Here is a 17,034-nt window from a genome sequence, read left to right as displayed (position 1 = left end):
ACTAAGAGCAGAACCCTAATTAAGGGAAGCTCACCTATGGAGGAACCGGAGGGACTTCTATAAAACCAGGGAGCTGGTAGCAGAAAGGGTACTGCAGGGAGGAGGCTTCAGTCACTCTCCCTGGGATAAGGTAGAGAAAGGGGCTTTGGACCGAAGATGGAGGGTTTATCTAGCAAACCCCAGGAGATAGCGGTTTTGCTAGGACGGAGAATGCGAGCCTTGGATAGGCAGAGTAGGAGAGGGAGAGAAGCAGGCAGGGAGAGGCAGGGTTTGAGGTAATACACACCTTGGCTGCTATGGTCCAGATAGGGTCCTGGACCGGAACCCAGAGCAGAGGGTGGACCCGGGTTCCCCTATCAGCCACTGAACAAGTGACATAGCTGGGGCAATGATCATGAAGCATGTCTGGGACCGTTCGTCCCAGTCACTGAGGGAGTGACTCAGCCAGGGCAGTGAACTTAAGCACTGCCTGGGACGCTGTAGAGGAGTTTGACAGAACCTCAGAAGGGAAGGACTATTGTGAGTTGGCCGGAGGGCTAAGCCACAAAGACGAGGTGCTGCAGCTCCTGAGGAGCAAGAAAGGAGCCGCAGAACAACACAGCGAGACAACAGACCTAATCCCCAGAGGGAGGGGAATTATCACTCAAAGGCAATGCTCCATGGCCACTGCTGAAGCACCAGGGCTGCAGTAGGCCTGCCAACACTGTGCACCATCGTCAAGGAATGGATGTCCAACTGGTGGATTTGCAAAGTTGCAACACCTCTTAGCCCCAAAATCCCCTCTGAACAGCCATCCACACAGTCTCTCTCTACGCAGCACACATATCTGTTGGGTTAGTGCTTAAAATGTACCATCTTCCTGGGGTTTGCTTTTATTGTTAACAACCATCAGTATAACAGTTAAAAGCATAACTGGGTTCAAAAAAGAGTTAGATAAGCTCATGAAAGATAGGTCCATCAATGGCTATTAGCCAAGATGGTCAGGGATGCAACCCCATCTTCTAGTTGTCCCAAAACTTCTGACTGCCAGAAGCTGGGACTGGATGACAGGGAACAGATCACTCAATAAACTGCCCTGTTCTGTATATTCCCTCTGAAGCATCTGGCACGGGCCACTGTCAGACTATAGGATACTGGGCTAGATGGACCATTAGCCTGACCCTGTATGGCCATTCTTATGTTCTTAACAGCAACAAAAAGCAAAGCATAAATTCCAGCCTAAACCTACTCCCAGAGCTTGGCTTTTTCCCTGCAAGGCTTCTCAGTCAGTCCTAATTCTTTCTGACCCAAAGCCCACTGAAGTCCTTAGGAGTCTTTCCATTACCTTCAATGGGTTTTGCACCAGGCCTTCAGAAAAGGAAGCTAACTTTAATTATACCTCTAATAATTTAGAGTTCTAGCACCTAACACCCTGTCCCACCCTGATGGCATACATGGAATGAGTCCGGCACAGATGTTCCCTGGGATGCAAAGGTTGAAGCCTATATATGCTAATGTCTCCAAACCCTACCACCACTGAACGGCATGCTGAGCTGAACCACAATGTTTGCACTTGGCCCATAAACCTACATGCCCACAGAGGGGGAGGGGCAGAATTTGCTCCTGTGAAAAAGTATATATTTACTGGGTAGAGAAAAAAGTGATAACCTGTGAGCATGAAAATTGGGTTCATTCAAGTAGTAATAAACCACTTTAGGAGAAAATCCTGAGAGGAATAAAAAACTATGTTCCCGGGACTTGATGGCTCTGGAATCCCCAGCACTGGGATCAACATGAGGCTACCCCATTCGCAGTTCCAAAACTAAACTGGCACTTTAAGACACGCCACCAAGGATGAGTTACCAAAACTCATTTCCCTCCGAAATTAGCAATTGGAAACAGAATAGCTGAGGAGTCAACAGGAAAACTGCACAAGCTGAAAGATATTCTAGGGATTAAATAGGCCAATGGAAAGACTGAAGGCCAGTCCAGTGTAAATACCTTATCTAATAATAGCAGAACTATGTTAGAAAAATCTAAATGGCCATGCATTTGGGACAATAATTTCTGAAAGACCCTAGCAATAAGAAAGATTACAAAGTTTAAAAGGAAAAAGCTACAAAAGACAATGTTACAGCTATTCCACTAGCATATCCTATGTATCTGCAACTGACTGCATTGTGTGCATTCCAATTATAAAAATAAGCTGATCTCAAGTAAAAAAGTAAACTAGACAATGGGAGAAACAGTGGGGCAAGGATGGCCTTTTAAAGACATTTTCACTGGGACGATGACCCACCTGTGAGATCCGCTATTTCAAAGGGAGTTTCTACTACAGTAATGATTTATTACTTGCTCATCCAAGAAGCAAGTTCCCAAAGGATTCTCACCTGTTGGATGTTTAAAAATTGACTGCCTTTTCATTTTTTTCTCCTCAATGTCTCAATCAGTTTTACTTAAAGAGCATAATGAGCTTTTAATAGAAATTCGGGAGGTAAGTGTATAGAAGGCCACTGTTCCTCCCCCCATAAGAGGAAAAGGGGAAAACAGTTCCCTTGAAGGTACAGAGAGTTCTGTAGGGAAGGAGATCCTACCCTTGTCTGGCTAGCTAGCTTGATCTTCCTGTGTGGTAAGGAGTGTCTTTATTTCCCCCAAGTCAGAATCAACTTAAATGTAGCAGAGCAGAGTAGATCCATAGCGCTGATGAGAATTCCTAGTTTGGTTCAATTTCTGTCAATACTGCTAAGATTAATTTATGATAGGGGGATGGACAAAAGAATGCGAGAAGCTGGAAATGGGCAACGGGATGCATCACTTGATGATTACCGGTTCTGTTCATTCCCTCTGAAGCATCTGGCATTGGCCACTGTCGGAAGACAGGATACTGGGCTATATGGACCTTTGGGCTGACCCAATATGGCCGTTCTTATGTGAGTATTAAGTGAAGATATTCAGATATACTCTGATGACCAAATACAGGCAGTATTCAAGCTGCTCAGGAAACTAGTCAATTGATTCAACCGTAAACACTCTCAATTTTTTTTTAAAAAATGGTTCTTTTACCATAAATTAGATTTTTCTGACTAAGCTGGAAATCATATCTTTAACTCATGTCACTCTCTTTGAAAGTTGCATTTTCCAAAGTATAACACTAACTGATTTCAGTGAATAAGGATTTCAAGGTTGGGTAAAAAGACAAAATAGTGGAAAAAAGCTAAATAGCAAACTTGCAGTCTATGCAGAAAAGGTGGATTTTATACAGAGTGCACTTTAGCAACCAAAAAAATGATGAAAATCTGGAAGAATGAGCCTACAACATTATTAAATACTGCATTAATGTTAATTCAATTCCAAATCAAGAAACAGGAAAAGAATATTAAAATTTATAAATACAAAAATATTATTTCCTCTTGCTAAGAATCATATTTCACTTCTAATGGGAACAGAGAGTTGAGAAAAACCCACAGATGTAAAATGGTGACTATGATTCAAACTACTCCTGGTAAAAGTATCATTTACTACAAATAATATAGCAAAGTCCACTTTTTCTTTTCACTTTAACCTAAGCTGAGATCTGGTAGAAAATGCTCACTAGGCTTTTAATAAAATCCTCCCACTCACACATTATTACTAGTTAATAATAAAGGACTTATACATGCTTATATCAGACTATAGAAGCAGTGCAGAATTTTTCTGATCCTGAATCACGGCCTGCTCATTATCTAAAAATCACCCAAAAAAGGTGACATTTCAGGACAAACTCTTAATAACAGGTTCAATAAAATTGGCAGATGGCTTATGATAAAAAGGTGCATGATAAATCATAATGCCCCAAGAAAGACTTTGTATTTTTAAACAGTTTTTCCGTGGGTTTTTTCCAATTTTATGTATGTTTTTAAGTTATCAATTGCAGGGTTGACAGTACTTGAAACTTTATTGTCATGCAACCTAGAAAGACAGAGATCCAGTCAGGATCACTGAAATTCAACTACTTACGGCCCAGTGGGGACAAGTCATTGACCTGTGCTTAAAAATGCTAGGTTTTAATAGACAAAGTAGATATTGAGCCATGATCCTGCTCCCACTGTTGTCAATGACAAAAGTCCCACTGCCTGCTAGACATCTCTTATTTTTGCCTGGTTGGAAAAGGCATATCTGCTGTGGCCTGTGCTCATAAAACAGCATCTTGGTCCACGAAATTTTCATGGAAATTTTTCACTTTAGTTGAAATTTCCAAGTTTTTTATTTTTAAAAATTAAAATTAATTAAAATGTTGGGGAACATTTTTGGTTTTCAAAAACCAAATGGTTTTTTGTTTCAGTTTTTCATTAAAAGGTTGGAAGCATTTTGTGGGGAAAATAAAAAAATGAAATATTTTCAAAATTTCCAGCAAAAAATAACCAGTGTTTTACCAGCTCTACTGCGACACAGTCAGTCTAATCATAGTAGAAAAATATTTAAAATATATATTTGTTATATAAAATATTAATTTCCTTGCCAGCCCATCGCACATGCAAATAAAGATAGAAAATGACCCCAAAATGTCTCAAATGAGATAAACAATTCAACCCAGCCTGGGCAAAGAAAGCATCCTTATACTAGATAAAATACCCATCCATGGTCATAGAACCTGAATCCCTAAATTGACATTGATGAAGTCCAGGAAAATAAAATAATTTTACAAAAGAAACTATCAATTCATGAATGCTACAATCACTACGTATTGAACAATCAAGGAAAGGGTGGTTGGTACACAAAATCAAACCTTCAGTAAGCCCATATACTGCTGCCCTAATACACAGGAAGACTGATGAGGAAGCATCGTTTGTGTTGTTGGTACAGCATAGTACAGGCTTTCTTGTGTGAATCCTTGGCCCTTTTTATACCTGGCAGTAACCATCATTAGCGGGCATAATGGAGAAATATATGGCACTTTTACAGGTCTTCCCAGTCTGGGAAGGATAAACAGTGATTGGCCTCTCGGGTGGGTCTTTTTGGAGCTCCTGTGAGTGGCCCAAGCAAGAGCAGTTCTGCCACAGGCAGAAACAATGTCGGAACAGTTTCAATCTATAATCCGAGCCTGAAGAAGAATGAAAACACATACTGACTGCCAGGAATAGTTATGTACTCTGTACTCCATACTGGTTCTTTTAAAATCCTTACACTAGGGTAATATGTATAAATGTTTTGGAATGCATTTTACACTGAGCATCTGAGGCATATATGGTAAAAATCTCCACAAAACTTATTTGAAATTATTTCAAATTTAAATAGTTAACTTTAAAAATAAAATTAAAATTAAATAAATAAAAGCAATTAGACCAACATCTTAGATCAATCATCTGCTACATTTCATATTTTAAAATCATTGTCGTTCTGAGTTACGGCATGTAAGTAGAAAAAATCTTAAGCTCTACAACATTTTTTATTTTATTTGTGAAAAGATGGATTTGATAAGAATTTAATAAGTACGATTTTCTCAGTATTGAAAAAAAAAGTCATTTTTTTGTGTGTCAGATTCTAGCATATTTACTTTTGTTAAGTTGTCTGTTATTCTGTTAGTAGTCCCATTGGTTCCAGCAGGACTAATCATGGATAAAGTACTATTCCACATGTATGAAAGTATCAGAAACTGGCCCAACATCCCTGACCTCAGTGTCTAAAGACAGTTTTACAAAGCAACTAAAATGACACTTCTGAAGCTCTTTCATTTCTAAAACAGAATACACACATGAAATGACAGTTCCATCTCTGAAAGATTGTAGAGCAGAACACAAAGAAGAGAATGTAATTGACAGCATGCAACATACGGTATGTTGATATATCTTACCTTTAACGTAAAAAAAAATAAAAATCCTCCTCTTATGATCACTGATTTTCATAGACACTATCAGGTGTGCTCAGTCTTCCATACAAACACATCTCCCATTAATACTAACAGAACCCTACATTCCTATTTTAAACATTAGGAAGGAAAAGTAGAAGCCACATCCTAGACTCTGCAACCTCACAGTGAAATGGATCCTGCAAACTCAGGGTGAAATATTCCAGCTTCGTCTGCTGAAGGCCCAAACCACACTGGAATTATTGTGATTCTGCCCTGTTGTTGAGGTAGAAAGCAAAGGGTTACATCTTGGGACTCTGCAGCCTGGTGCATCCCATAGAACCAGACTCCAAGGTAGTTCTCTATTAGGGCCTATGGTGAAGGCTGTGAGTGGGCCAGCAGTTTGGTGAAGTGCATAAATCCACTGGTCACAAACCCTAAGCAGGAAAAATGCAGAAGGCTGTGGTCACTGATAGAGGACCGCTCCCGACCTTTATTCTAGTTCTTGTATTTTGTACAGGGGACATATATTTTACCCTCTATAAGAGGAGCGGCCATACTTATTTACCCTCCGAGCCGCATACAACAATCTTCAGAAGTTTGAGAGCTGCGAGACATGCACAATCTGCCCCACAGGGCGGCACCTGCTACGGCACAGGGCTTCTGCCCCAATGCCCCTTCGTGAGGAGAAAGTCCTTAGACTCCCCACTCCCTGTAGGGCAAAAGCGCCCAATCCCACCACCTCAACAGAGGGCAGAAGCCCAGTCCTACCACCCTGATGTAGGGCAGAAGCACCGAGCTTCCCCCCATCCAGTCTGGTAGCTGAAGAATGAGAGGCGCATGAGGAGCTCCACGAGCCGCACTTTAACTGTAAGAGAGCCGCATTTGGCTCGCAAGCCACAGTTTGGCCACGCCTGCCCTATAAAGATGAGAGAAGGAGCAATATTGTGGACAAAAATAATAGGCAGAAGACTCCAGAAAATTAGGGAAAAGTGTTATTTATAATGTAAGAGTTTAACTTTAATTACAAATTTTCAAACTTTGATTGTAGGCTGCTGACTGTCAATCATATCTTGTTCAATAGCCAACAAAAAAACACAAACGGTTTCCACTGAAGTTCAACAAAAACACTAGGATGAATGGCCAGAAAAAAGTGGAAAACAAATATTAGTAAAATAAAATGTGTTCGTTGCATTCCTTTATTTCCATGTGACTGAGGCTTTTCTGTTATAAAGGGATATTTATCAGTCTGTGCATTGAATGGGACACATGTAAACACCCCAGGAAAGTTGGATATCCAGAGTGGTTTTTATTCCAAGTACTAGCAGCATGCTGGTACTTTGAGCCAGATTGGAGTTAACATATAATGAAAACAAATGTTAACAAAATCATTTCCAATCACTATATTAAAGGTTTCCCATTTTAAGGGCTCTAATGAAACAGAATTAAGAGAAATGAAATGTCTACATGATCATTTCTAATTTCCATCTGATTATAAAAAAAAGTTTTATTAGGAAAGATTTGTAATTTATATTTAAGGCTTGCCAGGAGCTATTGAGGGAACATCATTTGTAAAGCCTAGACAATTTATGCAAAGTGAGAAGACAAATGGTAACAAGTGGGCTAAAATCTGAAGCCTTTTACTCAGCATTTACTCAAGTAAAACACCCATTACTCACTGAGATCTGCCTGATTAAGGACTGAACATGAATTGAGAACTTGGATTTAGCCCTTTACCAATTTCTAAAAAGTCAATGATATAAAATAAAATAAAATAAAATTCACCGTGTATCCTATTCCAAGACAAAAAAATAATGGACTAAAGTAACAAAAAAGAAATTTAGTTTAGATAAAAGGTGTAAAAGTTGTGCTGGATAAGACTAGTGAGTTATATATGACACAATGAATGGAACCATCAAGGCAATATTAGATATGTATGTGGAAGGAAGAATACAGGGTCTTTCCTGCTTGATTTAAAATTTAATTGGCTAACCAAAGCAGTCCCTTCCAACTAGAGATAAGCAAAACTGGAGAAAACCAAAACCTCCATATAATATGAAGGAGCAAAAGCAGAGATATAAAAATTACCAGTTTGACAAGCATTCTGCTCACATCTCAAAACAGAGAGAGGTTTCAATATAGTCAAACACAGTGAACGATCATTGAGGTGGGGCAATAAACCCGTTGTCAGATAATATCCTACCCATGTTTCCGTGCATAAGGGTTGAGTGCTATAGGATTCTCTTGATCTTCTGAATCCAGTATTATCATCTGATTGGATATTAGGTTTGGCAATACAGAACCAACACCACTCAGCCATGTTGTGGCCTGGCCTTAAACTTCAGTTAAATCTGCCCTTAATAAGAAAAAGTTAATGGAGGGAAATGCTACTCACTATTAGATAAGGCATGTTGCAGAGTATATTAGTTTGTCACAAGTATACAGTCCTTCACTAGTATCTATTAAGTTATACTGTGCTCTTGTTGGTTTAAAATGTTTATTTATACTCTGTGTGGCACTGAGAAGTGGAGTGCCATATATAAGCAGTGTACTCTAATGAAATATCTATAGAATGAGACAGAGTTCAATCATTGTCTGATTTCAAATTGAGGAGGCCTTAAGATCAGTCTGAATACTTTTTGGTGTATACAGACAGACACTTAAATATTTGCACTCTATGTAATTTGAAGCAGCCAAGTAAAACAAAGGTTGTGTGGTTTGGGAATAATAGATTACCTGGTATACACTGAACCTGCTCACAACGGGCTTTTTTACAGGTCCAATTTAATGCTCACTGTACTGTAAATTTCAGAATAAAAACATATTTTAGCAATATTAAATACACATACAGGCCCCTCTTTGTACACTGTGACATGTCACACACTACGTGCTTTGTGTGTGTCTTTTAGTGTTTGCAGTGGAACGTGTGCAGAAAGCTAGCCTGATGCATAAAATACTTGTATTTCTTTAAGGTAAACACTGCTGAAACATTTGGGAGATTGAAATAAAAACAAGACATTTATGAGACATAAAGGTATCACATAAAACTGTTGTGAATTAGAAGAACACTGGCTGAATCCCAGAACAGATAATCCTTATAAACATGCAGGAATGTTGTAAACTGTATGTGAATGATCTTATGTTCATATGATACAGTACCTTAGGAGATTCATGTTACACTGACTGCTGTCTAAGTCCCAGTCACAGGATTTTCATGGCCTCAAAGATTAAAATAAATACATGTATCTTTCCTGCCTCCATGAAGACATTTTATGTACACAGTTTTATTATACTGAACATAGATACCAAAGACTGATTTTTCTTGAGCTGTCAAAGTACAAAAGAAATGCAAAAAGTCCTTGCACAGATGTAGTACAGTGCTGAATTTTATCTTTTGGCAGGTGCTCAATATGCAGCCCACATAATCACATGTTAATGACTGGAGTGTGTTAATCAGCATGCATACCTGATTCCTTCTTGCCCAAGGAAAAAAATCAAACAATTTATAGCATGTTAATGCTTCTACTTTTGAAAAATACATTCTAAATATACAGAACTTGGGGAGAGGGGGGATTTTTCAAACATTGCTTTATAAAGAGATGAAATGGTCAAATAAAGGGTCTATAGATTTGGACTGACCAAGATAAAAACTAGGAGTCCTCCGTGAGATATTCAGGTGGTGATTAACTCAGTTTTAACAATATTCTTCCAAGAACATAGGGGAAATAGTTAAAGTAACCACCACAATGTTATACAGCATCAAGAATAAAAATAATACAGTAACTAGTGTACCAAAATAGTAATTATCTGATTCCCCACTAAACAAAGTTAATCACCTGTTTAGTTATCCTTACAAAACAAGTTATTCTGCACTTTATTGAGGGAAAAATTTTGTTTTGTTACTTTTTAATTTAAAAGGTAAACAATGTTCTACTCAGGATTCTAATATAACCAAGGCCCCAATCCTGTAAACATCTGGACATGTGCTTAACTTTATGTACACAAATAGTTCTACTGAAGTCAAGTTAAGCACATGCCTAATTGTTTGCAGATCACAGACCAACATACAAAAAAAAAAGTGGTCCAGAGCCACAATTAGCTTTTAAAAAAAATACCACTTTCTATCTTTTTTCCATTATAGTTGCCCATAAGATGCATATAATAATAGAGAAATAAAATGAAGCATGTAATTTGCCTTTTAGCACTTGTTATTTTCAACCAAGACTTTGCATCTGTGTAATCGCGTGTAAAGTGTTTATCTATCTGGACATTTATTCCATACTCATCACCTGGCACCCTACAAAGAATATTATCATTGTGGATTTGCAGTTGATGCTCATATAGATGTGCACATGCAAATAACAGTTTACCTGAACAATTCAGCTAGTGAGAACTCTTGCGGACACTGAATTGGAGGTAACTGTTAGAATTCTGGGCACTTAAATTTGGTTCATTTTATACCTGCATCTAGCTACCAAGTCAATTAAAAATGTGGGTATTTTAAAATAAATTATAACTTTAACTTTGAGAATTTGAAGCCATGAACTGATGTAACAACACAATACCAAACAACGATGGCAAAGCTTAATAAGTCTGAAAATTATTCTCTTCTGAAAAACCAGAGCTGATGTACATTCCTTTTAAAGTTAAAAACTGCTTTTATACTAAGGGAAGTCTAGTATCATTTGTTTCTGGTTATCAGCAATGAGGCATTAAGGCCTGCATAGTTCCACCAATTTCTGTTATCTTTCTGACATTAATAGTTTTTCTGAGGCTATAGAAAGTTAAACTGGATAATTGTTGGCTTAAAAAAAACTATGTAAAAGATAACAAATACAATATCAGGTCTACTCTCTTCTGTGTGCAACATTCCCATCAACATTAATGAGAGTCATGTGCACAGACACAGCAAGAGCTGCAGACCTATGAGCTTGCTTAACATGAAATCTGAAACAGATATATAATCTTGATATTATTACTATGTAAAATGTACGACAGTTCTCTCATTTGCATATAACCCAATGAAATCAACGCCAGTTCCAAACACAATCGCCTCTATTTGATATTATAAAGTGTAGGGGATAACATAGCACCCCATGGACGTAATAAGCTTGTAATGCCATAATGTGTTTGCCTTCCCATGAACCTGTGTCCCAAATAACACTATCCTTTGGACCATATTCTGGGCTGCGACAGGAGGCACAGCACAGGCAGTGTAGATGAGGGGGAAAGAGGGCTTTAAGCAACTTTGTGTCTTATTAATCATAGAATATCACAGGGTTGGAAGGGACCTCAGAAAGTCATCTAGTCCAACCCCCGGCTTAAAGCAGGACCATCCCCAAACAGATTTTTGCCCCAGATACCTAAATAGCCCCCTCAAAGTTTGAACTCACAACCCTGGGTTTAGCAGGCCAATGCTCAAACCACCGAGCTGTCATTATCTCTCAGATTCTGTCTGCTTCAAAGGCCAATATAGCTCCCTGCATAAAACAGTAGCCCCAGTAGCTGGTCTCCCCATGACCTCCTATGAGCTACCCGCACAGCCGTAGTGCAAAATGCTATGGCACTCCCCACCCACTGCTCCTGGCACAACTTGTCTCAGTCCATCCCTGCCAGGCCTCTACAGCAGGTGCTGCAAGGATTGGGGAGAGAGTAGCTCCTGTGAAGGGGGAATTCTCCCCAGGGCCATTACTGCTCCTTTACAGACCCTATGCACCACTAGAGTGTCATATAGGCATCAGAATCTGTCCCTTTGTTCTGTTCCCACATGTATTTAGCAGAGAAGATCCTGCAACATGAAGTCAGACTCCAGATTTAATTCAGTTAAAGGTGTGTGAATTTAGAATCCCACTACAGGCCCAACTCTAATACTTAGAATCATGGGAACATACCATACAATTTGTCATAGTGGATCAGACCATTTGTTCATCTAGTCTTGTGGCCTGTCACTGACACTGCCTATACCCGATACTTCAGATTAAGGCTAAAAGCCTCATAACTGACCTGGGTAAATTGCTCAAGGCTCTACATGGGAGTGGGTGTACAGGAGAAGGAATTGTTTCCTGGCCCCTGCAGTGAATGAAGTGTGAATCATGATTACCACTGTTTTAACATGGCTAACTACCAGGACAAATATTATTGGTCATAAAATTATCCAGCTACTTTTTAAATCTAGCTACAATATTTAACACTATGGTCTTCCTCTCACTCCTCCCCCATCCTCTATCACCAACTGTTCCTAATTAGTTTCCACAAGGAAATCATTTTTCAATGCAATTTACAAGCTTTATATGTCCCGCTTGCTAATCCCTCCCACATGGGAGAATGCGGTGTGACTTCTGTACCTTCAAGCCCGCACAATTTTTGTAATTTTTCCCCATTCCTTAAGTTTGGGGGGGGTTGTTCGGGTTGTTTGTTTGTTTGTTTTTCCCCAGAAAGGGAGAATTTAGCCCTTCACATAGGAACAATGTTTTCTGCTAGCAGATTTATCAACAGAAATAAATATCCACACCTCCACAATTTTTATTTTAAGTTAAAGTTAGAAATATAGTGATAATGTCTCCAGCTCTGCAATGGAATATTGCAGGACCAAATCCTTCTATAGTTCAATTCCCCCTCACTCCCCTCTGTAAAATCAAATTGGTGGGTGATATGATACTTGTAGTGTAAGTCATTACAGGTCTGACGTTACAGTTGTTACACATTGCTGAATCTGTCAAATGAAAAGGGAGCACAAAGGGAATCTCCAAATGCAGCTGCTATTTTTCATTTGTTAAATCCTTTTATTACACCATATAAGTACACAGCTGGGAAATACTATAGAGTGGGAGTTAAAACAAAATATTTTGGCTTCCAGACATTCAGAATACACAAAGGACTCAGTGGAAAGCAATGCCTGATATCAAAAGGGAGTGAAAGTTTGAAAACATTTCTAGCCTGCATGTTTTTTTTTTTAAATGATAATGCACAATGTTGTTTAAAAGGTAGATTATGTTACAGAAAGTGTTGCATTCAATAAATACTGGAAACAACTTCTTTGATATTTTCTTAGACAAATTTTCATATTGCAATATCTATTTTCACCAAAGAGCCATATAGCCCTCATCTCTGCACAGGGTTGCATACTGTATACTGTAAATACCAAAATTCCCACAGATCTTTGGGAGTCTTGAGAGTACAAAGAAGGTAAGGTTTCACACTTAATTCGATAACACACTAAAAGCCAAATTCTTCCTTTATATATATGGATGCAATACCTGTTGAATTTACCACCTTATAACCAGACAAGGCATGTTAATGGTGCATTTTAACCCCAGCACCACTGTGTTTTTTCAGAGTAAAAGGGTGTAAGCAGGTGCCTTTCCCAACCTGCTTTACAACACAGTCAACACTCTGAAGTCAAAAACTGACTGTCTTTCATGGAGTTCGGTTTTATTAACAAAGAAATTAGCAGCATGCAGCTCAAGCAATTTCCCCAGGTTTAGCAGCTCCTACAGTTTCTATCTCATAACTACTCAGCCCATCCCCATTCTTTCTCTAGAGAGTCACTCAATCCTGATATAAGGAGCTGGAGTAAGCAGCCACCTATATCGGTGAGTTATTAGAACCCTCTTAACCTTTTCCCAGCAAGATCAGCAACTGCTAGCAAGTTGGGGTGTTTCAAACAAACAGAGACAACTAACAGGAGTAAACGAGATTTGCACATAAGGACCCATGGCAGAATTTAGCTTTGTCAAAAATATTAAATAAGTTGTTCTGAGTGACAGCCTCACGTTGTAACAATTTTTTAAAAAACTGAAGATTTTTCACAACTTCTGTTACAATCATCAAAGTAATGTTCCCTAAGCTGTCTCTGGTTCCACAGTACATCAGCTGAAGCATCATTGTTGTGTTTGTTTTAAATTCAACTGACCTGATCTAAAGCCTTAGAACTTCAATTTTCACTTGTGGCCAAACCACTTAAGTTATACCTAGTCTTTCTTAGGCAAAAGTTCCCACTGATTCAGCTGAGCTGTGCCTGAATAAAGATTGCTGGATTTGACCCAAGGGAGTTGTGGGACCAACTAATGATTTTCAGGAACTTTATCGAACTGTATGATGTAGTATTTTCGGAAACAAGGGAGGAAAACCAGAATGCCAAGTCACTCAAGCAAAGTTCATGCACCTGTTTCTGAAACATGATAGGCAGGAGAGCGACTTGTGGCTGTTCAGTCTCCTCAGAGGTACAGCAAATGTGGCATGAAAGTGTATCATTCCAAAAGAGAGAAAATGGAAATTACATTTTGCCATTATAAATGTAAAATCATTTTAAATTACTGTGCACAAGCAGGATGTTTGATTTTGACTGAGATACTAATATATTTCTCAGCACACAGCCTGAGTATATTGCCTGTGCCCTGGGGAATTCAAGGAAGGTTGAGAATTCCTTCCTCCCAGAGGACAGAGTCACTCCATGACTGCTACTGCTGCCCTGAGGCTGCGACTCCCATTGCGCGTATGCCCCACTCTGGAATGGGTGGGAATGGCTCTTAAGAATGCAAGAACAGCCACACTGGGTCACACCAAAAGTCCATCTAGCCCAGTATCCTGTCTTCTGTCAGTGGCCAGTGCCAGGTGTCCCAGAGGGAATGAACAGAACAGGGAATCATCAAGTGATCCATCCCCTGATGCCCATTCCCAGCTTCTGGCTCATAGTCATCCTTTCTTCAACATATCTGGTCAACCTAGCTGTGTCTCAGTTTCCCTGTCTATAAAATGGAACTAACTGAGAATTACTGTGATATGTTAATTATTGAATGTCTTGAGCACATATATGCAATTAAAATGAGGCTGTATTCCAATATCTAGGAATTTTCTATAACAGCCATTACCTGGATAATTATATATAGATATATGTGCTCTATGACCATTCTGGTCTATCGTTACAAACAACAGAAAATATCACACATAATTTCAGTTGAAATCAAGGGGACTTTTGTCTGTTTCGCAACTGAAGCATCAAACTCTTGGTGACTTTTTAAACCCTGATCTTGCAGTGAGTTATGCACAGACTCAATTTGTGGCTTATTGCTTAGACATCATTTTCCTGCTCTATTTATATAATCTGAGTCATCCCAATTAATTTAATAAGAGTTATTAATACTACAGAAATACTTAGCATATATTTAGTGCCTTCATTCCCAGGATCAAACTTATGAATGATTTAAGTCTCCCAATATCTGTTTAGGATAAATCACTATCATTATGTTTCTAACCTAACTATGAAATAAATGTATTATTATTGATGAGTTTTTAAATGTATTATGGTGATGGTAGTACTTAGTTTTCAAACTTAATGAAAAAAATAATTCTGACAAACTCACAAGCGCAAAGAAAAGGCAGGCATTTCACTTTAGCTTATTTGTGTGAATTTAGTGCTTGTGAAAGATGCTGGTTTGAAAACCAGAGTTCTCCATCCACAGAACAGATACAGTCAGAAGCAAATATCCAGTCCACATGCCTTGATTCTGCTCAGCATGGGCAAATACACAGGTAAGAAGTTCATTGAATCTCCATGTGCATTCAGTTTTTAGCAGCTCTGTTGAGACTCCCAGTTGGTTTCCATCATAATGGTGTTTTTGTCACATGGATGTCTGTCCAATGGGATAGACAACTCCAAACTTATCTCATATAAACCACTGAACAAATATCAGGCAGTAACAACTTTCGGTCATTGCTAACCTTGTTTGTATTTGAACTGGTGATCTAGAGCACGAAAGGCTTGATATGCAGTTAACATTCTCAAACTATTTGCCCTTCACAAAAGGCTACCATTTCCAATAAACATAATGAGTTGTGGTATCAGCCCAGATGTTAGCCTCTGTGTTCCAGTGTCAGACTATGAATGTTCTCACTTTGGTGGGTTTCAGAGAGAAAATTAATATTACATTTATTATTTGAAGTTGAATATGCACTGGAGACAAGGGAAGGCCCTTCTTTAGAAACATATTAAAGTTTCTTTCTGCCTTCAACAGCTCCTGTAGCCCAATTAGATGATGGACAGTTATGAGCTACACTCTTCTTACTGAAATTAATGCGCAAATATATGAGCTAAAGAGGTTATGACATAAATCAGGGGATGACTGGAAACATGATAAATAGATGCATTTCCCTCCTGAAGGTGAACTCATCATATGATCTCATTCATATAGACCTGTATACTTAACAAGATTATACAATTATAATTTATAATTATTCCATATTGATGTTGATCGATTACTATGCCTGGCATCTTACCAATTAGAAAGTTTCACATCTATGAAGGGTTGCACAGAATAGGCCCTTCTAAATGAGAGGTGAGGAATCTTCCAAAATACTAAATTCAAAAAGCTGCATGTAAATGGGAAACTTACCATTCTATGCTGGGCTGAGATAACACTGTCCCAGTCGGCGTCTTGTTGGATGGTGGTGACCAGAGTCGGTAGCTCCTCTGAGTGAGGTTTGTTGTGCATTAGGGTGTGTAGAGGCAGATGGGAGGCCACGTGATGATCATTGTTGCCCTCTTCCTTGTCTCGTGATGCTAAATCCTGGGTCATTGCTTCCTCTCCATCAGCTGCACAGGCAAATGGAGAGGTGGCCTGCTTGGAAGACATTCTTCTGCAGAACAAAAGAAGGCAGGACATAAGATTTTACTAGTGAGTACATGGATGAAGCTATAGATCAAAACATGAAAATTGGAGGCAGACCCTTATGTACATGAGTAGTCCTTTCTCATTTAGGTAATCCCACTGTAATCAATAGGACTATTTGCAGGACTAAGGGTTTAGAGGATCTAAAACCTTGCTCATTTAACAGGTTCTTCAGAAGCTCAGAATATTTCAGTTCTGTGATAAAGGGCTCCAAATGAAACATGGTATTGACTTATCCTATGTCATCCCATTTACACACACTTGTAAGATGGTATCTTTTTCTCCAGCCTTAAGAGAATGATGACTCTTCTGGACATGTATATTCTGTTAATTGTGTCTGTGGGCCCAGTCCACTAAACTTTTACTCCCATGAACAGTCCTACTGCCTTCTGTTGACTTCAATGGAATTACTTGCGTAAATAAGGAATACTCATATGAATGAGGGTTTGCATGATTGGATCCTTTGCTTACTTTGTCCCCTGCATGTGGAATTTGTTTTCTTCACAGATGAGACTTTCTAAGTCATTAGCCAAGCTGTTCCAAAGAAGTACTATGATTTGTTTG

The 17,034-nt window shown here is 38.9% G+C and overlaps 1 protein-coding gene across 46 annotated transcripts in view; it reads right to left on the bottom strand.

The window, feature by feature from the left end:
• SOX6 (SRY-box transcription factor 6) overlaps positions 1–17,034 on the bottom strand; it is a 456,705-nt gene that overhangs the window by 259,672 nt on the left and 179,999 nt on the right. For all 46 annotated transcript variants that reach the window (XM_065594763.1, XM_065594780.1, XM_065594788.1 and 43 more), the window contains one exon: positions 16,195–16,438. In XM_065594763.1, coding sequence (XP_065450835.1) covers positions 16,195–16,438 — 244 coding nt within the window. The remainder of the gene's footprint in view (positions 1–16,194; positions 16,439–17,034) is intronic.

This window comes from Chrysemys picta, chromosome 4 (assembly GCF_011386835.1).
Source record: "Chrysemys picta bellii isolate R12L10 chromosome 4, ASM1138683v2, whole genome shotgun sequence".
Taxonomy (NCBI): Eukaryota; Metazoa; Chordata; order Testudines; family Emydidae; genus Chrysemys; species Chrysemys picta.
This window is presented reverse-complemented; position numbering and strand designations above follow the sequence as displayed.